General features: G+C 40.9%; 1 protein-coding gene across 1 annotated transcript; it reads right to left on the bottom strand.

Moving 5' to 3' along the window:
* Positions 1 to 2,663: 2,663 nt before the first annotated feature.
* LOC130016490 (olfactory receptor 10V1) lies at positions 2,664 to 3,593 on the bottom strand. The gene has a single exon (XM_056107199.1). The coding sequence runs from the start codon at positions 3,591 to 3,593 to the stop codon at positions 2,664 to 2,666; it is 930 nt and encodes a 309-aa protein (XP_055963174.1).
* Between the last annotated feature and the right edge of the window lie 16,579 nt (positions 3,594 to 20,172).

Genomic DNA, 20,172 nt, shown 5'->3' with positions numbered 1-20,172 from the left:
TCAAATACTCTCGGTAGCTTGCCGGGCTCTCCGAGAGGGGCGGAGGAATCGAACTCGGGTCGGCCATGTTGGCCGCGTGTAAGGCGAACGCCCTACCCGCTGTGCTAAAATTATGATTAATAAAATCAATCTTGAAGATGATTTTGGTAGATTGGATCAACACAAACCTAATCATATAGTTTTAGATGGCAAATTCAAGATGTAGATTCATAAAAATTGTGAACAGGCAAACTTGGAAGTCAATTGAAATATGGAGGTTTTATTTGTAGAAAACTTAAAAAGCTCAAGTGACAAAGATAAATTTTGAATATAAGGTCTACAGGTCATGAAAGTAACAGTTCTCCAGTATATAGCATTTCTAGTGTAGTATGTTTATTTCCAGGTTTAAAAAATTGTAGAAGGGGGGCTGGAGAGATAGTACAGTGGATGGGGGTTTGCCTTGTATGAACCCTACCCGGGTTCGATTCCCAGCATCCCATATAGACCCCCAAGCACATCCAGGAGTAATTCCTGAGTGCAAAGCCAGAAGTAACCCCTGTGCATCGCCGGGTGTGAAAAAAGAAAAAAATTGTAGAAGGGTGTAGAACTAGAGAAACCGTAGAAGATTCCTGGTATGGGGTGAAGTCCCAAATATAATAACCTAAAAGAAAAGTTTTCTTGTCCTAGTAAAAAGAGGATTGGAAGACTTACAGGAAATGAAAAGTCTTTCCAGATCCACGTGCAAAGCCATTGTGTCAAAAAGAATCATAGAAAGGGAAAAACAGGGCCTATGGAAAGGAAGTTTCTAGTTGATGCCCCACAAGAAGGGAATGTTTTTTAATTTAGTGATCTCTCTTAAGGAAGTGCGAATTATCAAGCTTGCTGTTTGAGATGATGTTGGAGAGATACTCATTTTCTTCCTTTCCTATATTTTCAGTTATTAAAGTAAACAACACTTTTTTCCATTATTGGAGTATGTTTAGGAATTTATAAACACCATCAGCAGTTTTCTTTTTCAAAACAAAAAATGCAGGCAGTAGGGGTTGGGGTGAGGATGGAGATGTTCCCTTTTGTAACTATCAAAACTCTTTCCCCCCTGCTATATGGACTGAAGCCTAGAGAGATGGGAGGACTTATACAGAGATCCTACTAGCACAGCAAGAAGAAGACTAGATCAAGGAGAGTGGCATGGTGTGAAAACAACTGATTTTCAGATTTCTGAATACTTAAATTATTTTTTTCTTTTCTTTCTTCTTTTTTTTTTTTTGCTGGGTGTGGGGGCATACCAACCTTACTCAGGACTTATTTCTGGTTTTATATTCAGGGATCATTCCTGGAGATGCTTTGAGAACCACGTGGGATGCCCTTATGGGGTTTTGGGGTCTACTGCATGCAAGGCAAGTGTTCTATCCACTGTACACTTTGGAATTGTAGTGACTGGAATCGCTCTAATTCCAATACTTGAATTGTTATCCCAGATTTGACTTTTCTTCTTGGAGGGGATGCAAACCCAGCTGTGTTTATGGCTTACTGCTAACTCTGTGCTCAGATATCACTCCTGATAGGGCTCAGGGGACTATATGGAATGATAGGATAGAACCTGGGTTGGCTGTATGTAAGGCAAGTGCCCTATCTGCTATACTATTGCTTCGGCTTCAATACTTGAATTCTTATCCTCGATTTAACTTTTGTTAGTACTTTTGGTTTCTTTTGGAAAAAATCAACACAGTACTTTCTATGGGGTAAATATGATAATCCAAATAGAGTTCCTACTAGATAGTTGATTCCCAATTAATGCTGATGGTCCCTTTTTTATTTATCCATATTCAGGATATCATGTTGTTCTATATAATAAAGGCAACCTCTTCTTCCCCTCTCCTCCCCTCTCCTCTCCTCATCTTCCCCCCTTTTTGCTGATACAGTGACCAGGGTTCCTACATACACGTGGTTAATGTGTTTGCTGGGGTAGGAGTTTGGAGGACATAGTCACTCACTTTACTTTCTAAGCTTGCACACATTTCTAAGAAACACAAGTTTCTAAGCTTGAAACTTAGGGGTTTCACTCTGCTTTTACTCGTGGACAACAGGGTTTTCACTCTGCTTTTGTGGACAACAGGGCTCACGAACCTCATCACGGTACTCATGCCGTGTTTGAGCTGTGGTGCTGGCCCAGGGGTTTCATACTTTAGTAGTGCTTACCTAACTGACTGTGGTACTTCGGAGGTCATACACTCTCGTGTGGTTTGCGAGGTCCCGAAGAGCAGAACAATCTGGACTGTGCTTCATGAATGTAGGGCAGCACTAGCATTGAACTTGAAACCTCATACTTGCAAGGCAGGCCCTTTTGCCACAGAGATATCCTGGACCCCACCCCCACCCCCAGCTTTATTTCTCTTAGCCACTTGCATTTATTTCCAGTTTATGATGACTTTCCTGTCATATGCTAATGGTACCAGTTTAGTTATTTTTTTTTTATTAATTTGTATTTTTATTATTGTTTTTTGGTTTTAGGCCAAATTCAGGGGTCATTTCAAGCAGTATTCAGAAGTGCAGGGATTGAACCTGGGGCTCGCCCATGCACAGCATGAATTCCAAGCCCTCTGAGACATCTAGCATGATATTAAGAGCAACCCATTTTATCTCTCAAAAGGGTCGCAAGTTAAGGAAGCACATGACCCCCCTACCTAGAACTTTCTAAGTACCTTCCGTAGGGCGTCTTTCAGTTCCTTGTTTCTCATACTATAGATCAAGGGGTTTAGAATAGGGGTGATAAAAGTGTAGACCACGGAGACCACCCGTCCTCTCTCAGGAGAGTAGCTGGAACTGGGAGACAAGTATATGAAGCTAGTGCAGCCATATTGCAGGAGGACCACTAAGAGGTGAGAAGAGCAGGTGGAGAAGGCTCGGTGGCGCCCTTCCGCCGAGCGGATCCGCAGGATGGCTGCCACGATGAAGATATAGGAGATAGAGATGAGTGAGAGGGGGATGCTGAGGACAATGAAGCTGATGATATATAAGGCAGTCTCGTGAATATGCGTGTTTGAACAAGTGAGACGCATGACTGCAGGCATGTCACAGTAGAAGTGGTATATCTCGTGGTTACTGCAGAATGGGAGATGGAAGATCAAAGCGGTTAGTGTCACTGATAGCAGGAACCCCAGAACCAGGGACCCTACCATTAGCTCCACACACAAGGGCCAGCTCATGAGGATGGTGTATCTCAGAGGGTAGCAGATGGCTATAAACCGGTCATAGGCCATGACTGCCAGAAGGACACAGTCCGCTCCTCCCAGGAAGACGAAGAAAAACATTTGTGTGCCACAACCCGTGTAGGAGACAGGAGTTTTTCCCATTGTAATAAGGTTTGCCAAGGCCAGTGGGGCAATGGAAGAAGTGTAGAAGATTTCTAGAACCGCCAGGTTAGCCAGGAAGAAGTACATGGGGGTGTGAAGGGAGTGATTGATCTGGACAATGACTGCGATGGTGGCATTTCCACCGAGGCTCGTTAGGTACATTGCCAGGAAGGCCACAAATATGAGTACCTGTATCTTAGGGTCAGTTGAGAAAGGGCGAAAGAAAAATTGTATCTTGGCAGTTTTATTTATTCCTTCCATGTCTAGCATGTTGGACCTGCAAAACGGAAAGATGACGAATTTCTAGGTATCTCTCATTTAATATGATGCGTTCTTTACTCCTTTCAGCGTCAAAACATGGTTCCAAGGCATTTCAGCAATATGCACATAATTTCACCTTTAGGTAGATGATAAAAAAAATAAATAAAACTGCTACATTTGCTACCTCTTCACTATTCCAATCCTGTTTTCAGGTACCAAAGACAAACCTCTCAATGCTGGACATTCTTATCACCCTTGTTTTAATTCCGTTTTTGAGCACAGTGCTTGCTAAAGAGAGAGGTCCAAAAGTATTTGAAGAATTAACGAATGAATAAAGTCTGTTTAAAGTTCAAAGTGGTATTTTATGTCTTTTGTTGATTTTAAAATTTGATCATAATCATCCAGAATTAGAACTCTAGATGGCCTTTTGGATAAAGACTGCCTAGGATCAGCTGCTAAAAATGTTAAATTACACTGTTTCCAGATTTGAGTGGCATAATTGCATTTGGAACCCGTGCTTATTTCGTAATCGCTTTCCTTGCTTGTCAGTGAGGAAAATATACCTCCTTTTTCTTATAGAGACCACAGGGAATGTTTACGGCTTTATGTGATTATTTTGGCAGAAATTTGAGGGAGAGTGGTTTAATTCATCTTTCATAAGAGAATTTATTGGATTAGAGAGAAGGCAGAATTCTCATAAACCAGCACCTGAAATCTTGTTGAAGGAGTTATCACAGGTGCCTGAAGTTTTAAGTTTCTGCCTCTTCATATCTAAAACTTGAGTCTGAAAACCAAGACAGTAGTTTGAGATTGGAACATGTTCACACAGGTGGTACCAAATGAATTAGTTCAAGAGACAAAAAGTTGCAAAGGAGTCTTTTGGTTAGGTTCTCAGTTACCACATCTTTGAGCTTAAGCAGTCCACCCTTCCTCTCAGGAATAGCAAACTTTAGCTTCATTTCACTAAAGGATCTGGAAAAATAAAAAGAAATAGAAGGTGGATAAATACTTCAAAATCCATGACACCCCATTTGAAATCCTAGCATCTTAATCTCCATTTTTCATTGGTCTAACTTGTTTCAATTTCTTTATGCAAACATTTACCACTCCTTGTAGTATCTTTATGGCAACAAGATCAACTTGTAAGAGAAGTTACACCTGGAAGTCTTATCAATTCAAGATTATATGAAGTGCTTTTGTTATTGTGAAGATACCAAGCAGACACAACTTCCAAAAGATGATCTGGAATGTTCACTTATTCAAACCATATATGTCAATATATGGAACCAAACATTTGGAATCAAAGCAAGCAAATAACTGACTGATTCATTGGCTTAATTCTTTATAAAACTATAAACACGTAGTGTTATTTGATGTATTTCATGCGTTCTAAGCCCGAATGCATATACTCTAGAATCTGGAGGGAAAAATCTCTATTTTGTCCAGGATAAAATGAAGTCAGTGTAGTCAATACATCTTTTTAAAAGCATCAGTTTAATCATGTTTTCTTTTCTTTTTTTTTTCTTTTTGGGTCACACCCAGCGATGCACAGGGGTTACTCCTGGCTCTGCACTCAGGAATTACTCCTGGCAGTGCTTGGGGGACCATATGGGGTGATGGGAATCGAACTTGGGTTGGCCAAGTGCAAGGCAGATGCCCTACTTGCTGTGCTATTGCTCCAGTCCCAAGTATGTTTTCTTTTAGGGAATAACATATCCAGTCATTCTTGTACCTACTCCTGGTTCTGACTGAGGACCATGCAATGCCCTTTATTGAACCTGGCCTCCTGTATGCAAAGTATGTACTCAACTTATTGAGCTATATTCTAATCTCAAGTTAAGTTTAAACCTGAAATATCTTGGAAATTTATTTTATTAAAAAAAACCCCAACATTTTGAGGTAGTATATATGGGAGAAAGATGCATGGATTTTGAGGAATAAAGCCATAAGATTTCCAAGTGACTACTTATTTATGACTGGTTACAAAATTCCATTTTGTGCTAACTAAAATGCTTAATTATTCAGTTGTACTTCTTTTGACCATCTATTGACTAGATCCCTACATAAAATACAGTTCTCTGAACTTTCCTGATAGTTCTTCTTTACGTAGAATAGTTCCTTATTTTCCAAAGAAAACAGCTAGTGAAGTAATATCATTTCACAAGATATATGACCCAGAAAAAACTCTCGCAGTTGATACCTTAGTCTTGGAAACAGGAGCTTATTGCCTCTTGAGGTTGTTTCCCATTATGGATCCAAGAGCACATCTCTGTGAGTTCTTTTCTTTTCACCTAATTACTCTGCACACTCACAGTGGGTCACAGGTGTCCTCAGAATTAGTACTTTGCAAGATTCCTGCTCCATCTCTTTCAATGATATTACCTGACACATCCCGGGTTGCACAAATGGACCACTTTGTCATCATTATTTAAATATACAAGGTGCTTTATTTTTTTCCAGATTCAAAAATTGAAGTATTATTTTTTTTGCTTTGTTTGAAAAAATCACGTTACTTTTAAAAGGTTGATGAGTTGCATAAGTTCTTTTTTTCTATTCTCTATTTTATTTTATTTATTTATTTTTTAATTTTTATTAGTGAAACACCATGGGGTACAGTTGTAGACTTACAAACTTTTGTGCTTGGGTTTCAGTTATACAATGATCGAGTACCCATCCCTCCATCAGTGCCCATTCTCCACCACCACTGATCCCTGTATCCCTCCCACCCCCCATCTTCCCCATCCCACCCTACTTCTGTGGCAGGGCATCCCCTTTTGTTCTCTCTCTCCTTTTGGGTGCTGTGGTTTGCAAAAGAGGCATTGAGTGGCAATCATGTTCGGTCTAGAGTCCACTCTCAGCATGCATCTCCCATCCTGGGAGGATCCTCCCAACACTCTTTATTTGGTGCTCCCTTCTCTATCTGAGCTGCCTTTTCCCCTAGCATGTGTGGCTGGCCTCCAAGCTATGAAGTAAACCTCCAAGCTATGAAGTAAACCTCCTGGTACTTATCTCGGCTATTCTTGGGTGTTAGTATCCTATTTTGTTACTTTATGTTCCACAGATGAATGCAATCTTTCTATGTCTGTCCCTCTCTTCTGACTCATTTCACTTAGCATGATACTTTCCATGTCGTACCACTGCTTTAGGGAGGCGCACAGATGATTGTGCACTCATCTGATCTTATTTTTGTCTCATTGTGCCTCCCCTGCATTCTCCCTGTCAGCTTTTCTCACTTTAAATTGGAACTAACATTAAATATAACTAAATCTTGGGGGGGGGGGTAAACTCTAAATAATAGTGGTGAATCTTTTATTGAAACAATGAATCTAATCAAAGCAGATAGAGTGTTAACTAGAATTCATCTGCCCCACAGGGAGTGGGAGGGGTGGGGGGTGGGGTTTTATTGGGGTTCTTCATGGTAAAAAAAAAAGTATTGGTAAAGGGAAATGTGTTTGATATTTGCATGACTGAGACCTAAACCTGAAAGCTTTGTAACCTTTCCCAAGGTGACTCAATAAATAAAAAAAAATAAAAAAAAAAATAAATATAACTAAATCAGCATTTAATGATAACAAATAATAATAATAGTCAACTTTTAGTAATCATGGGGGTAGAATGGTAGGCAGGTACAGGGAACTTCTGTAAATAAAAAATTTCAAAGAGGGACCAGAGAGATAATGCACAGCGGGTAGGGCGTTTGCCTTTCAAATGACCAACTCAGGTTCCATCCTCAGCATCCCACATGGTCCCTGGAGCACCGTCAGGAGTAATTCCTGAGTACAGAGCCAGGAGTAATCCCTGAGCATTACCAGGTGTGTCCCAAAAAGCCAAAACACAACAATAACAAAACACCAGCAAAGAGGAAAAGCAATTGGTCTTTCAGCCAATGAACTCTGATTATACAACCAGACATTAAGAGAATGTACATATGCAAAAGCATGTTGCTTTCAAGAAAACTGATAGAAAGTAGGTATGTTGAAATTAACTCATGCATATTCCAATCCCAGTTTTACTTCTTATTAGTTTTGAGACCTGCTAGGTGACTGACCCTAAGATCTCAGTCCCTCAGAATAACACCTTATGACTTTCCAAGACTGTTGTGAGTGGCAAAAGAAACAATACCCACAAAGAACCTACTGGAATGTTGTTTGCTTAATAAAGTATATTGATTATTTGATTCCTTGATTATCCTCCTTTAGAATGAAAACATTTAAATTTAAATTTTTTAGTGGGTAAATGGAATGCTCGAGAGGTATTTTTCTACACATCTGGTTTCCCTGTGAGTTTCCTGTGCTACTTTATATTGCAGAATCCTTCTTACCTTATGGTGAGAGAGATGACTACCTGTTTATTGGCAGATTCATTGCTGTAAATTAAAGGCAGACAATGCTTAACTTTAGCTTATATACATGGCTTAATTCATCTATATTTGTATCTATTACCACATATTTATTCACTTGAAGAATTAAATATCTTAACTTGAAAGTTTGTGTTGTGTGATGAGCTGAGAAATAAAAAATAACATTACAACCATCACTCACAGGGTAAAAGACCCGCTTAGAGCATAGGTATTTGTGTTTCTGGAGATACTCTGATCATCAGGAAGAGTTATTCATACCCATTCAAAAAAAATGTTCCCGCATCAGGTGCACCTAAATAGAGAATATTTCTGACTTTACAAGAAATTATTCCTATCATTTATTTTGGAGAGAGGTTCTTTTCAGAAGTGCTGGTAAATCTCTACATGTATGGTGTGTGTGTATGTGTGTGTGTGTGTGTGTGTGTGTGTGTTAGATCTTGTACTCAGGGTATCAGACACACAAGGCCTACTATTGAACTACAATCCCAGACCTAAAGAGCATTCTTTGTTTTTAAATTATTAAAGGGTAGTTTATAATATTTAATATTTTATAATTTAATAAATAATATATATAATTATATATATATAAAAATAATAAAATAATAAAATTTAATAGTTTATAATTATTAAAGGGTAGTTTAGGTAACATGATTATAATAGTATTAATGTCCATGGTTTTCATGTAGAAACTTATTGCCCTCCTCCATCAAAGTGCCTCAGAATCCTCCCCTGTCCCTATGTCACCTCTGGTTCACCTTTTTATTGCCTCCTCCTCCTACTCCCTACTTCTTACACTTCTTGGTAATCCAAGATCTATAATCCAAACCAAGGGTTTGTCATATTGTACAAGACATTCTTGTGCTATATTGTACAAGACACTCTTAAATAATAATTTTTATAACAAAGTATTTGTGAATTTGTGACTTTATAAATATAATTCAACTCCACGCCAGACTATTTTCACTTGGGGTGCCCCAGAGGGGGCAGGCGAGAGCCCTCCCCACCCCAAGGGACCCAGCCCCGGCAGCCGACCTCCACTACCCAACTGCCACCATGCTCCAGGCTGCTTTCCGGACACATCATAAGACACTTCTTACCCATTTTCCATAATTACCGCACCATGTTTTATGGAGTTTAGACAGTAGGCAACAAATCATAGGAAAAAATATATATATGCCTCTCCAAGAGCTGGGCAAGCTACCAAGAGTATCCTGCCCACACAGGCAAAGCCTGGCAAGCTCCCCGTGACGTATTCAATATGCCGAAACCAGTAACTATAACAGGTCTCATTCCCTTGACCCTTGAAAGATCCTCCAAATGTTGGGAAAGATGAGTAAGGAGAGGCTGCTAAAATCTCAGGGCTGGGACTAATAGAGACATTACTGCCACCTGCTTGAGTAAATCAACAAAACGGGATGACAATGATACACTGAATTTTTATAACAAAGTGTTTGTGAATTTGTGACTTTATAAATATGACTCAAGTTTTATATATGACTATAGATCTGAGAGAATTATATATCTGAAGACAACTTATAGTTTTTTGAAACAGACTTCCATGAGACTTCTATAAATATTTTCTGACCACAGGAAAAAAAGGAAGGAAATAAAAGCCAAAGTTATGCTCTTTTAATAATAAAATTCTGAAAGCGTATGGAATTTGTTTCTGAAAGTTCAACAATAATAGCAGGTAGAGAGTTTCACATGATTCAACATAGTACTGTACAAGCATTCTTTGATCATACAAAATTAAACATTCACGTTTTCAACAAAAATTATTCTCTGACAGCAAAAAGCAACATTATTCATTCTTGTCACTGTGATAATCATTTTTTTAGGCACCACTTCATAGATGTGGTACTTTTTCAATAATGTTCCTTTATTGCCCATGTTTTTATCTGAAGCAAAATTGAGACTTCAGAGATTCATCTACCTGCCCAGGTCATTCTTAGCCTTTTTATATTTCAGGACTAGTTAGTGTTGAACTTATTTCATCTAATCTTGAACATAATACCTTGATTTTATTGGACAAGATTGCCTCCACACCATTCATTAGTCTGAAAGCGTGGATTTCATATATGTTTTCTTGAACATTCTCTTAAATAATTTAGTATAAGAAATTGGTTCTGCATAACACCCAAAAGGACAGAGAGAGTACGAAGAACTGTGCCTGCCACAGAGGCAGGAGGTGGGAAGGGGTGGGGGTAGGAAGAGGGATACTGGGAACATTGTGGGTGGGGAATGGGCACTGGTGGAGGGGTGGGTACTTAAACATTGTTTGATTGAAATGCAATCATGAAAGTCTATAAATGTATCTCATGATGATTTAAAATTAAAAAAATGTTTAAAAAAGAGATTGGTTCTGAGTAGGTTCTGGAATTTGACTCTTTCTATAAAAATTTCCATAGTGTAAGAGATTGATTCTGGGTAATCACTGGACTTCAACTCTTTCTATAAAAAAATGCCCATACTGCTGGAGAGGTAGAACATACATCCTGCTTATTTGAGGCTCTGGGTTTACAAAAGAATCCGTACTGAGTTTGTGTTTTCCTGCCAAAGTCCACCACGAATCTTGGCCTAGTTGCAGACTAGGGAGTTTTCTACAACTCAAAAAGCTGGAGTCTGGAAAGGTACTCTTACCTTTTACTGGACTCGTGTGGCCACCATAGATGAATTACTTCAATCTTTTGCTAAGCACTTAGATCCAGGATCTGTGTCTTCAGAAGATTTCTGTGCCAATACGCTGACTGCTTCTAGATGCATATATCTTGCTGATTCAGGACACTGTTTAAACCTTTCTTAATTTAGACCTGAATCTATCTTTAAACTCTTAGCCATCCTGCTTCCTTGCTACCTTGTTGTACAAGGTAACACTTGTACTTTACCAACCATGACTCTGTAACCTAGAATTTACCTTTAAAGTCCTCTTGACTCATAGTGTTGAAATTATCCTCAAATAATGAAATGCATAACCAACAACGCTAGCATGAATTTTTTTTTCTGGTCTCCTGAGATAACTGAGATCTGCTTGAAAATAGAAAGGCTGTAAGATTTAAGCGTAGTGCTCCTAAGAGTCGGAATTGCATCAGGATTATTCCTTTGGTATATCATCCCAAGGGATAAGCATTTAGTAACTTGTTGAAGAGTTTGGAGATGAGGTCAGTTTGGGGGAAAAAACTGTTACTTTTAACTTATTTCTCTTGAAATAAAATTTAATGGAAAGGAAATTTCCAAGGCAATTTTATTTAGTTAGTTAATTAATGCAACATTCCATGGTATTCTCTGCACATTTTGTTTCTGGAAAATTGATTCTTCCTTATTTTGTTCTCATAACTCTGGTATTGCTTTTTAGTCTAATTTTCTGGCTTCTCCTTTTCAATCCAATTTGGGTCTTTATCCTAAATCCTCTGACATATTTCTGTTAGGCAATCTAATGTGGTTGTTTGACTTAAAAAACAAAATAAAGGGTCATTTTCTCTGAAATGTTTTACTTTCAGGAGAGGCTTTTGCATGAATTCCAGGCTTGTAAATACATCTATATCTTATATATCTAGTAGTATCTCTTAGCTACAGTGCATCATAATAACATTTTATGAAAAATGATATTTAACATATCTAAAGCAAAGCTTTTCATTTATAATTTACTTTAGTGTTATCTATTGACCCATTCCTATGTTGACTTTTAATTAAGTACTTGTTAAAATTAATGAACACTAATAATTTGTTTAATTTCATTCAATTTCATAGAACACCTAAAGAGGTGGTATTCTTTTAGTGTCATAAAGAAATGAGGGATATCTAGATGTTCTGATTTTTAAAATGTTTATGTACAAAATAAGCACTGTAGCACTGTCCTCCCATTGTTCAGCAATTTGCTCGAGCAGGCACCAGTAATATTTCTATTGTGAGACTTGTTTTTACTGTTTTTGGCATATAGAATACGTCACGGGGAGCTTGCCAGGCTTTCTTGTGCAGGCGGGATACTCTTGGTAGCTTGCTGGGCTCTCTGAGAGGGACAGAGGAATTGAACCCTGGTCTGCCGTGTGCAAGGCTATTGCTCCAACCCACACAAAATCAGAGAATTATAAATATTTATATATATATATTATTTTGGACACCCTGATTCACAAACTCGGAAGAGCCTGGCAAGCTATCCGCTGTGTATTCGATATGCCAAAACCAGTAACTACAACTGGTCTCATTCACCTGACCCTGAAGGCTTCACCGACATGGCAGCACTGAGAAGGATGAGAAAGGAGAGGCCGACAAAATCTCAAGGCCGACCTAGGCTGCCACAACGAAGGAAGACAAAAATGATTGTCTGTACTTTCAATGCACGTACGCTAGCATCAGATGCATCCATCGAGGACCTGATGGTACAAGCGCGAATGATCAAGTACGACATCATTGGTCTGACCGAGACAAGAAGACACGAATCTCACCATGCCATTTTCGACACTGGAGAAGAATTGTTCCTCGGAACATGCGATAAAAGAGGTGTTGGAGGCGTCGGTGTCCTTGTCAACACAAACTTGGCCAAGAGCATTGATTCATTCGAATGCCTAACAACCCGAATCGGACGTTTACATTTGAATAGATGTGGCTCACTGCCTGCAGTTTCTATCTTCGTTGTCTACGCACCAACATCTCATTATGATGAAAGAGAAATCGAGAAGTTCTACATGGAGCTAGAGAAGTTCTATAAAGAAGACCACACCTTCTACAAGATCATTGTGGGTGATTTTAATGCCAAGATAGGACCGAGAAGATCAGCTGAAGAACTTCACATCGGGACCCATGGCCTAGAATGGAACGAACAGGGTGAGAGACTGTCTGAGTTCATCATGTCGACCAAGACCATTCATGGTAACTCACAGTTCCAGAAGGCAGAATCTAAACGATGGACATGGGAGTCTCCCGGTGGACGATTCCACAACGAAATAGACCACATTATATTCAATCGACGGTTTTGCCTGACTGATGTCGCTGTTGTCCCAAAATTTCGAACGGGATCGGACCACCGTCTCCTTCGTGCAAAATTCTACTTCACAGAGCGGGGAGAAAGGGCTGCAAAGTTCAAAAAGAGAACTCCCAGAACGACCACCAACTGGGAACTCTTTGGTACTATTGCGGCAACATGGGAAGATGCCATTGTTGACAACATTGACGAGGAATACGATCGACTGGTTCAGCACCTCCATGAATGTGCGAGGAACGCCAAGAGAGAGATAGCCACAAAAAGTCGCCTATCTTCGAAAACTCTTGAGCTAATTCGCCAGCGTGGTTTGGCGCATGCCTCAGGCAACCGCAAGCTAACGTCCGAGCTTGCAAAGCAGTGCAGAGATGCGATCAAGGAAGACCTCAAAGAGAGAAGAGCAGAAGTACTGGTAGATGCGGCAGAAGCCGGGAAAAGTATTCGTAACGCCCGCCTGTCCTTCGCCAACTATAAGACCAAGATGACTGCCCTCCGACGTCCTGATGGATCCATCACATCCTCCAGAACGGCAATGGAGAAGATTATCCATGACTTCTACTCAAATCTCTTCGATAGCCATGTCCACTTGCCGACATACCAAATTCCACAGGATGGGTATGTCGTTCCCAACGTTCTCCCTTCCGAAATCCGACACGCCATTTCGTCAGTAAAGAAGCAAACAGCACCCGGCCCAGACAAGGTCAGACCTGAACACCTGAAGAACCTGCCGTCAGTACTCATCAATACACTGGCTCGGCTCTTCACTCGCTACCTGTCTGAATGCAAGGTTCCATCTCAATGGAAAACCAGCAGGACCGTACTACTGTTCAAGAAGGGAGACATCCATGACATTGGCAACTATCGCCCGATCTGCCTATTGTCTGTCATCTACAAGTTGTTCACTCGAGTCATCCTGAATAGGATTGGCAGAACACTAGATGAAGGACAACCATGTGAGCAAGCAGGGTTCCGCAAAGGATTCAGCACCATCGACCATATCCACACGATAACCAAACTCATTGAGGTTTCTCGGGAGTTCAAGATGCCGCTCTGCTTAACGTTCATTGATTTAAAGAAGGCCTTTGATTCTGTTGAGACAGAAGCGGTCATTGAAGCCCTAGCCAATCAGGGCATTCAAGCCCAATACATCAGGATCCTCCGTGAGCTGTATTGCGGATTCACTACCAGGATCTCACCATTCTACAAAGAAGTGATCGTTGATGTCAAGAGAGGGGTGCGGCAGGGTGATACCATTTCACCAAAACTCTTCAGTGCCACCCTCGAGAACATCATGCGACGACTGGAATGGGAAGGAATGGGAGTGAAGATAGATGGTCGGCAACTACACCACCTCCGCTTTGCTGATGACATTGTTTTAATAACACCAAACATCAGCCAAGCGGCACAAATGCTGGCCGACTTTGACCGTGAGTGTGGAAAGGTAGGACTACAGCTGAATCTTACGAAGACAATGTTTATGAGAAACAGCCTTGTTCCTGACGCCCCATTCGCTCTCAATGGAACGACCATCTCCGAATGCAACAGCTATGTGTACCTAGGTCGAGAGGTCAACATGAGAAATGACCTGGCACCCGAGCTGCGCAGGAGGAAGAGAGCGGCTTGGAACGCCTTCAAGAACGTCGAAGAAATAGCTAAGAGGACGAAGAACCTCCGGCTCCGGGCACATCTCTTTGATTCCACTGTTCTTCCTGCATTAACATATGCCTCAGAGACCTGGGCCCTACGCAAACAAGATGAGAACGCCATTCAGGTCTCCCAAAGAAGAATAGAAAGAGCTATGCTTGGAATATCACGTTTCACTCAAATGAGAGAACGAATCCGGAGTTCTGACATCCGTCGACGATCAAGGATCAGGGACGCTGTCTCATTTGCCAAGGTGTCGAAAATCAGATGGGCTGGTCACGTAATGAGATTTAAAGACGACCGTTGGACTAGAGCTGTTACTGATTGGATTCCATGGGATGTCAAGAGACCACGTGGCCGCCCACCTACCAGATGGTCAGACTTCTTTGTCAAGGTCATGAACGATCGGTTTGAGGCCCTCCATGTTCCCGGAGCGAAGAGATGCCATTGGGCTACACTAGCACGCGACAGGGACAAATGGAGACGTTACTGGCGCCCGCTCGAGCAAATCGACGACTAACGGGAAGTTAAGTGATTAAGTGATTAAGTGATTCACAAACTGTTATTAATAGGATTTCTTTTCTTTTCTTTTTTTTGTGGGGGACACACCTTGCTGTACCTGGGCTTATTTCTGGCAGAGTACTCAGGGATCAATCTTGGTGGTACTTGGGAAACCGATGTGGGGAGCTGGGGATCGGACCCAGGCATCAAGCCCTGGCCAGCTATTTGTAAGACAAATTTAGTGTCTTATTCACTGTACTGTCTCTCTGGTCCCTGATATTAGAAGGATTTCACACATGAACTATTGCAGCACCACACCCTCCACCAAGATATCCATTCCCTCCACTATTGTCCCAGTATCCCTTATCACCCTTTCCCTGCCCCCACGGTAAAGTTCCTACTGAAGACAAATTCTCAGTTTCTGTTGCTTTTGAGCACTTATTATTCCTAGAAAAGATTATTCTGTGCCTGTCCCTCTCCTTCTGATGAACTTTACTCAGCATGATAGTCTCTAGCTCCATCCAAGTGGCAACAAATTTCACGGTTTCATTTTTTTCTTACAGTTGATTGTTTCCATATTTTGACTCTTGTGAATAGTGTTACAATAGACATAGGACTGCTGATGTCTAAAGAGAATTTTTTAACTCTTGGGTTAGATGCCCCGCCCCGACCAGGGCTCCAGCAGCCGAAGACCTCCAGGACCAGCCACCACCATGCTGAGACCACTCTCCGCACACATGAAGGTACTGGCAGAGGGACAAAGCCACGCGGGTTCCGGGGCCGAGATCTCCAAGCCTACTCGAATTGGAGTCGAGCATCCTCCACCCAGATCCTCCAAATTCCAGTAGGCGGGGGTCACACCCACCACCTGGCCCCCTGGCGCCGTGTAATCCCATCAGCGGCCAAGACTCAGAGACTACAAAATGCAGCTCCCGGACGAGACCAGTGCAGTCAGTCTCCTGCCCCTGCGCCTGGCTGTTCCTAGCCGGGGTCCCTTGGAGGGGAGCGGGTTGAGCTTTCCTCCCCACCCCGACCAGGGCTCCGGCAGCCGAAGACCTCCAGGACCAGCCACCACCATGCTGAGACCACTCTCCGCACACATGAAGGTACTGGCAGAGGGACAAAGCCACGCGGGTTCCGGGGCCGAGATCTCCAAGCCTACTCGAATTGGAGTCAAGCATCCTTCACCCAGATCCTCCAAATTCCAGTAGGCGGGGGTCACACCCACCACCTGGCCCCCTGGCGCCGTGTAATCCCATCAGCGGCCAAGACTCAGAGACTATAAAATCCAGCTCCCGGAACATCTTACCAGGACATCTTTTTATGACATCTTATTATCTCATTCCTACTTTGGACAAACTTGCAGGCTATCGAATATAGCCTGCCCACAGGGCAGAGTCTGGCAAACTCCCCGTGGCACACCAAATATGCCAAATACCAGTAACAATGATGGGTCTCATTCTCCTAAAGAGCCTTGAATATAATCTCAGGGCTAGGATGAATGAGACGTTACTGGGGCCTGCTCGAGGCAATCAGGGTTAGATGCCCAGAAGTGTTTTGTTTGGTTGTTTGTTTTGTTTTTGGGAAGCATCCATATTGTTTTCCAAAAAGGTTGAACCAGTCAACATTCCCACCAGCAGTGAACGATGGTCCCTTTATTCTCACATCTATGCCAATACTAGTTATTTTTGTTCTTTGCGATGTGTGTCATTATTATTGGTGTGAGATACCTAATTGTTATTTTGATTTGTATTTCCCTGGTGATAAGTAATAGGAACACTTTTTTTTTTCATTTTTGGTTATCTGTATGTCTTTGGACAAGTTTCTGGTCAGCTCTTCGTCTTTTTTTTGGAAGGGCGTTGCACAGGGGTTGTTAATTCCTGCCTCTGCACTCAGGAGTTACTCCTGGCAGTGCTCGGGGGACTATATGGGATGCTGGGAATTGAACCCGGTCAGACGCGTGCAAGGCAAACACCCTACCCGTTGTGCTATAGCTCCAGCCCATCAGCTCTTCATCTTTTGGAGTCTTTTTTTTTCCCCAAATTTTTTACTGAGTCACTGTGAGATAGACCATTACAAAGCTGTTCATGATTGGATTTCAGTCATACAGTATTCCAACACCCATCCCATCTCTCTACTAGTGTACATTTCCCAGCACCAGTGTCCCTAGGTTTCCTCCCATCACCCCCACCCCTACCCCCTGCCTGTCTCTGTAGAAGGCGATTCCCCCCCTTTCTCTCATTTTGGGCATTGTAGTTTAAAATATTGATACTGAAAGATTATCAAGAATATCTCTTTCCTATTTTTAACCTTTAGATCTTATTTTGTTAAGCCATTTCTAGGTACTTGATTTTCAGAGGCATAATTGTGAATGAAATTGTTTTTAAAATTTCTCTTGCATTACTTACATATAGGAAATCCATGGATTTCTGTGCACTAATTTTGTAATCTAACACTTTACTGCACAGGTCTGTTATCCCTAGGAGCTTTTTTATGGTGGAATTTTGGGATTTTTAAAGTACAGTATGTCATCTGCCTGAAGTGAAAGTTTAGCTTCCACATTTCCAATTTGGATGCATTTAATATCTTTCTTGTCTAATTGCTATGGTAAAGACTTCCAATACCATACTGAGTAGTAGTGGCGAAAGTGGGTGACTTTGTCACCCTGCCTGATCATAGTAGAAGTAAGCTTTCAGCCTTTCACCATTAAATATGATGATTGATGTGGACTTATGACTTCAACTATGTTGAGAAAGTTCTTTCCACACCCATTTTATTGAGTTTTTAAAAAGTTGTTTTTTGGAGGAGCCACATATGGCAGTATTCAGGGCTTACTCCTGGCTCTGAGCTCAGGGTCATCCCTAGTAGGGCTCAGGGACCTTATATATTGCTGGGATGACCTGGACAGAACCAGAATCGGCTGCCCACTTTACTGTCTCTCCAACCCCTATGAAGTGTTTTTTTAAAAATTTTTTTTCATGAATCAGTGTTGGATTTTGTCGAATGCTTTCTCTGCATCTATTTATTTGATAATATAATTTTTATGGTTCCTTATACTGATACTGTGCATTATATTGATTGATTTGCATAAATTAACCATCCTTGCATCTCCTGGATGAATCCCACTTGATCATGGTGTATGATCTTTTTGATGTATTGTTGGAATTGGCTTACAATATTTTATTGAGGATCTTTGCAACTATGTTTATCAGAGATACAGGCCTGTAAATTTTCTTGTTTTGTGAAGTCTGTCTGCTTTGGTTTCAAGGTAATATTTGCTTCATAATACCTGGAGCATTTCTATTTGTTCAATTTCTGAAAGAGCTGGAGAGGATTAGTAATAGGTCTTTAAAGGTTTTAAAGAACTCACCAGGAAACTCAAGTGTGGTCTTTTGTTTTGGGGGAGACTTTTAAAAAAATTTTAATTTAATTTTTTAATTAATTAAAAAAATTGAATCATCACGAGATAGAGCATTACAAAGCTGCTCATGATTTGGTTTCAATTACAATGTTAGAACATCCATCCCTCCATCAATGTAATTTCCCAGCTGAGGAAGACTTTTGATTACCATTTTGATTTCTTTGGTGATTAACCTATTCAGCTGCTCTGCTTCCTTTTGATTCAATCTTGGAATGTTGTAGGAATCCAGAAATGTATTCATTATTCTAGGTTCTCCTATTTCATGGCATAAAGATTTTTGGAGTAATTACTGATGATGCTTTCTTTTTTTTAAAACTGGAAAGAATATAGTTTAATGGCAAAAAGTATATGAGGGTTTTCTGTCATCAATCTTCCTTAAAGTCCATCCAATGTTTATACCTTTGCATGCTTAGGTGTGGATTTAATTTGTTCGAGCGGGCCCAGTAACGTCTCCATTGGAGACTTTGTTGTTACTGTGTTTGGCATATCGCCAGGCTCTGCCGTGCGGGCGAGATACTCTCGGTAGCTTGCCAGGCTCTCCGAGAGGGGCGGAGGAATCGAACTCGGGTTGGCCATGTTGGCTGCGTGCAAGGCAAATGCCCTACCGCTGTGCTATCACTCCAGTTCCATTAACATTTTGGTATGCTGACATTTAAGAGCTTTAGGAAGCAAAAGCACACTGCATTTAAAACAAGTTTGAAAGTGAAAAATCTAACACAATTTAAAATAATGATCCTCATTATCACATACTGCATGCTAATTGTAACAAAGATCAGTCTTGGATCCATAAGAATCAGTGAAAGAGAAAATTAAAGCAGCCAAGAGCAAAAGGACCCAGGAAGTCAGCCCTCTTATTTCAACAGAAAATTCCAATCCCCAAATGTCAGGAGGACAGATTAGCCCTTGTCCACAGTCTCTATGGTAGCTGTTGTGACTTTTCCCTTTTCATTCTAGTTTTGATTTACTAGGGTTTTTTCCTCTTTATTTCTTTGTGAGTTTTGCTAATGCTTGTCAATCTTGTTTATTCTTTCATCCCATCACTTGTGTCTGTTGATTGGTGTATTTAGGCCATTTTTTAATCTCCAATGTCCTGAATCTGATGGCATCAAGTTCCTGAGTTGTTTATCTGTGAAACTCTGTATCAAATCTTGAAATCTGAAAGATAGGCTGACTGAGTAGTATTCTTATTGAGGTAGTCATATCATTAAATTTCTTTTCTTTTCTTTTTTCAAAAACAACTTTCTATCAATGTCTTCTAATCCTTAGGCTCTCACTTGATAAAACTTCTGTGAATCTTAAGAAGAAGGCAACTTTATATGTAATTTCCTTCTTTGATCTTGCTGCTTTGAATATTGTATCTCTTTCTTTGGCATCCATAATTCTGATTATGATGTGCCTAGAAATATTTTTATTTGAGTCTCTCTTGACTGATACCCTTTGGGCGTCTAGAATCTGGGTGCCTGTGTTCCCAACACTGGGGATTTACCAGCTATTATTACCCTTCTTTCCTTCCTTGGCAAGTCAGGGATTACTCCTGGCTCTGGACTCAGGGATCACTCTTCCTGATGCTTGGGAACCATATGGGATGCTGGGGATAGAAGCTGAGTGTGATGCTGCATGCATGGCAAGTGCCTTAAGCCCCTGTGTTGTCCTTCAGCCTCTTTCCTTCATTTTATAA

This window comes from Sorex fumeus, unplaced genomic scaffold (genome assembly GCF_029834395.1).
Source record: "Sorex fumeus unplaced genomic scaffold, SorFum_2.1 ptg000007l, whole genome shotgun sequence".
NCBI classification, from domain to species: domain Eukaryota; kingdom Metazoa; phylum Chordata; class Mammalia; order Eulipotyphla; family Soricidae; genus Sorex; species Sorex fumeus.
The sequence above is the reverse complement of the archived record's forward strand: the minus strand, read 5'-3'. Positions and strand labels throughout refer to the sequence as shown.

Excerpts from the sequence above, each read along its gene's own strand:
- LOC130016490 (XM_056107199.1), bottom strand. The coding sequence starts at position 3,593 with ATGGAAGGAATAAATAAAACTGCCAAGATACAATTTTTCTTTCGCCCT.